The following is a 4411-nucleotide window of genomic DNA, read 5'->3' on the forward strand; positions in this document are numbered from 1 at the left end:
GGTTATCTCTGAACAGGGAGGGGGCAGGACTGTCTGATGAGGGGCCAACATTGCTGCTCACTCCTCCCGCCTGTCCTCCTGCCTGTCCTCCCCACTGGGCCCAGTCGTCCTCACCTGCTCACGGAGGCAGTGATCACCTACATTGGCTTTCTGCTGCCGAAAGTTCCGTCGGGCGGCCATACCCCTGGCGTGTGCCTGGATGACCACCACGGCCCTCCTCCTGGCCTGGACCTGCTGGCGCACGAGGTAGCCCCTGCAGCGCGCCTGCAGCTGGACCACCCTCTGCCGCGCGGCCTGGTACTGCCTGGTCAGCAGGTGGCTCCGGGCCATGGCCTGCAGGCGCTCGAACCCCAAGAGGATCTGAGGAGCAAGAGAGATGCGCGCTCACAAGGGGCTGGGCCGGGGGGCGAGCGGCCCAGGGATGGCCTTCCCATGGCAGCTCTCAGCTCTCGGCTCAGATGAACAGCCTTTTCGGTCTGTGTCGTGCCCGCCCCCCGGCCCGCCTGAGCTCTCCTACCAGCTTGAAGTCCCGTCGTGCGCGGCGGCCTCTCCACACGGCCTGCAGGCTCAGGGCGGCCTGCCGCTGCCGCAGAAACTCCCGCCTAGAAGGAGACTGCAGGTCAGAGGTGCGCACAGCTCAGACATGTGTAAGTCTGTGGGTAAAACCTGGTTTTGAATGGAAGATGTCTAAGGAACTGTTGGGGAAGATAAACCCACACAATAATCCTCTTCTGTAAGCCAAGAGCAGGGCAGGACTTAGAGCCACTGCCCGTAACTGCCGTTGTGGCTGAGGGCAGTCCACCTTTTAGAATAATCCAGAACATCCCCCCCCCCCCCCGGGTCAGGACACAAGAGGTAACTTTTTGGGGGTTTTCTTTCTGCCTCACATACCCCAGACTAGGAGCTGAAGAAGTCAGCAATCCAGAAATGGCAATGGCACAGAGCAGAAAAGCCCCAAGGTAAGCCTTTGTTCTCTACCAAAAAGGTCCAGAAAGAAGCAGGTCAGCAAGACAGGAAGCTGTCAGGTAACACCCGTGTACTCTAGGGAAGCACCACAGAAACAGCTGTGGTGCCCGCACCAGAGAGTGCCCGGGGGAGCCTAGGCCGCCACCCTCACCAGGGCCTGTCCGAGAAGGCTGAGTAGGAGCCATCCTTGTGTGCCATAATGACCTCCCCCACAGTGTCAGTGAAAACCACCGGGGGACCCTGGATCCCCACCACCATGTGGCAGTAATGGGGGCCCCCTCTCCCTCCATGTGGGAGCGGTGTCAGAGAAGACCCAGTGGAGAATCAGGCTGTATCTCCCTCAGCAGTAACAAGGCTGCTCCTTTCCCTATGGGATCAGTGGAGGCCGCACTGGGGGGCAGTAATGAGGCACTTATGTCCTCTCAGCCAGAGTGGTGTCAGCGGACGCCCTGTGGGCAGCTAGGACTCTGCTCCCAGCCAGCAGCAGTCCCTGGAGGCTCTTGGAGGACTTGGATCTCACCCTATTAGACAGCAAACTGGTGCCACCCACTTCCCCTGCCAGAATGGTGTCAGAGGAAGATAGCTAAAAGTGTATATCTAAACAAGACACATAATTCTTATAACATAATACCCAAAATGTCAAAACCCAGGGAAATATCAACTTGAATGAGAAAAGACCATCAACAGAGTCCAACACTGAGATGCCATTATAAAAAACTCCCAACAATGCTCACTTGAAACTAATGATAAAATAGAAAGTCTCAGGAAAGAAACAGGAGAAATAAAGTAGAACCAAATTGAAATTTTAGAGTTAAAAAACCACAATGAGTAAAATGAACCTCAGCACACAATGGAAAGAACAGAGGAAAGAGTCAGTGAGCTTGAAGATATAGCAGTAGAAATTATACATCCTGAAAAACAGAGGAAATCAACTGAAAGAGAAGGAACAGAGCATCAGGCACCAGTGGAACTGTAACAAAAGACCTAACATTTGTGTCGTTGGAGTCCCGGAAGGAAAAAAGAAAGAGGCGTTGCTGAAAAAGTGCTAGAAGTAATAATAGCCAAAAAGTTAATAAATTTAGCAAGAGATATAAACCTACAGATTCAAGAAACTGAGCAAACTCCAAACAGGATAAATGCAAATACCAGAAGGAGAGGAGAGGGAGACAGGGACAGAGAGCCTCTTTATCAGCTTGGCCTTTCCCTGGCATCTCCACGCCCAGCACAATGCAGATTGCTTTGTAGCTCCTGCCGGGTGGCCCAGGCAGGGCACAGGCAGCTGCTGACCTGAAACTACATCTCCTGGGAGTCCCCAGAGCCAGCTCACCCAGAGACAGCTTCTCCAGAGCCTCACCCAACCTCCTCCACGAGTGATACACATATTTTTCTTTTTTAAAAAATATATTTTTATTGATTTCAGAGGGGAAGGGAGAGGGAAAGAGAGAGAGAGAAACATCAATGATTGATCGGCTGCTTCCTACAGGCCCCTTACTGGGGATCGAGCCCGCAACCTTGATCAGAACCTTTAATCCACAGGCTGATGCTCTATCCACTGAGGCAAACCAGCTAGGACCATGGGTGACATACTTCTAAGACAGACTTATTGGGCACCAGAGCCCTGCTAAATTGAGTCCTGCTCTACGGGGTCAGCCCCTGCACAGCAGATCCTCTGCTGTGGTTGTGGCCAGTCCTTGCAGCCAATCAGCCTGGGAGTAAATACCTCCCTTAACATGCCAACAGCATTCAAGGCTCAATTGTAACAGATGGATGCAAATAGCCCACAGAGGGGGGCACCTGGAGTGCCCAGCTTGAGTGATCAAGGAGGTTGCACCACTGGGCCTACAGAACACCACAAGGCCACTCTACCAAGACCAGGAGACATAGCAGCTCTACCTAATACATAGAAACAAACTCAGGGAGTCTGCCAAAATGAGGAGACAAAGAAACATGTTCCAAATGAAAAAACAGAACAAAACTTCAGGAAAAAAAACTAAACAAAATGGAGACAAGCAATCTATCAGGTGCAGAGTTCAAAACACTGGTTATAAGGATGCTCAATGAACTTAGGGGAAGAGTAACTAGTGAGAACTTCCATAAAGAGATAGGAAACATAAGAATGGAGATAGAAAACATAAAAAAGAGCCAGCCAGAAAAGAAGAATATAATAACTAAAATAAAAAATGCATAAAAGGAATCAATAGTAGAATAGATAAATCAGAGAATCAAATCAGTAATTTGGAAGATAAGGAAGCAGAAAACACCCAATCAGAATAGCAAAAATCAAAAGGAAGTCAGCCCAGCCAGTGTGGCTCAGTGGTTGAGCATCGACTTATGAACCAGGAGGTCATGGTTGGATTACCAGTCAGGTCACATGCCCGGGTTGCAGGCTTGATCCCCAGTGTGGGGTGTGCAGGAGTCAGCCAATCAATGATTCTCTCTCATCATTGATGTTTCTATCTCTCTCTCCCTCTCCCTTCCTCTCTGAAATCAATAAAAATATACTTAAAAAAGAAAAAAGAACCCCAAAAATTCAGGCTAGAATAAGGAGCTTCTGGAACAACCTCAAGTGTACCAACATTCACATCATGGAGTGCCAGAAGGAGAAGAGAGAGAGAAAGAAATTGAAAACCTATTTGAAAAAATAATGGTGAAAAACTTCACTAACCTGGTGAAGAAAAAAGACATATAAGTCCAGGAAATGCAGAGAGTATCAAACAAGATGAACCCAATAGGCCCACACCAAGGCACATCATAATTAAAGTGCCAGAAGTTAAAGACAGAGAGCATCTTAAAAGTAGCAGTTAGTTACCTACAAGGGAGCTCCCATAAGACTGTCAGCTGATCTCTCAACAGAAACTTTGTAGGCTAGAAAGAATTGCCAAAAAAATATTCAAAATGGTGAAAAGAAAGGAACTACAACCAAGATTGCTTTACCTTGCAAAGCTGTCATTTAGAATTGAACGATAGATAAAGAGCTTTCCAGACAAGAAAAAGCTAAAGGAGTTCATCACCACCAAACCAGTATTACAAGAAATGTTAAACGACCTTCTTTTAGAAGGAGAAAAAAAAATTTAAAACTATGAAACTAAAATAGCAATAAATACATATTTATCAACAACTAGAGGCCCGGTGTACAAAAATTTGTGCACTCAGGGGGGTCCCTCAGCCTGGCCTATGCCCTCTTGCAGTCTGGGACCCCTTGGAGGATGTCCACCTGCTGGCGTAGGCCCGCTCCCTAGGGGATCGGGCCCAAGCTGCCAGTCAGACATCCCTCTGGCAGCCCAGCAGCCCTCGGGGGATGTCTACTTGCCAGCGTGGAGCAGGCCTAAGCTGCAGTCGGACATCCTTAGCGCTGGTGAGGAGGCGGGAGAGGCTCCCACCACCACCGCTGTACTGGCAGCCATCAGCCTGGCTTGTGGCTGAGCAGAGCTCCCCCTGTGGGAGC

At 49.4% G+C, this 4411-nt stretch overlaps 1 protein-coding gene across 1 annotated transcript in view; it reads right to left on the bottom strand.

Moving 5' to 3' along the window:
• MYO7B (myosin VIIB) overlaps nt 1-4411 on the bottom strand; it is a 107070-nt gene that overhangs the window by 29170 nt on the left and 73489 nt on the right. The window contains exons 20-21 of the mRNA XM_014550391.1: nt 518-602; nt 115-360 (exon numbers count right to left, since the gene is read on the bottom strand). Coding sequence (XP_014405877.1) covers nt 115-360; nt 518-602 — 331 coding nt within the window. The remainder of the gene's footprint in view (nt 1-114; nt 361-517; nt 603-4411) is intronic.

This window comes from Myotis brandtii, unplaced genomic scaffold (genome assembly GCF_000412655.1).
Source record: "Myotis brandtii unplaced genomic scaffold, ASM41265v1 scaffold600, whole genome shotgun sequence".
NCBI classification, from domain to species: domain Eukaryota; kingdom Metazoa; phylum Chordata; class Mammalia; order Chiroptera; family Vespertilionidae; genus Myotis; species Myotis brandtii.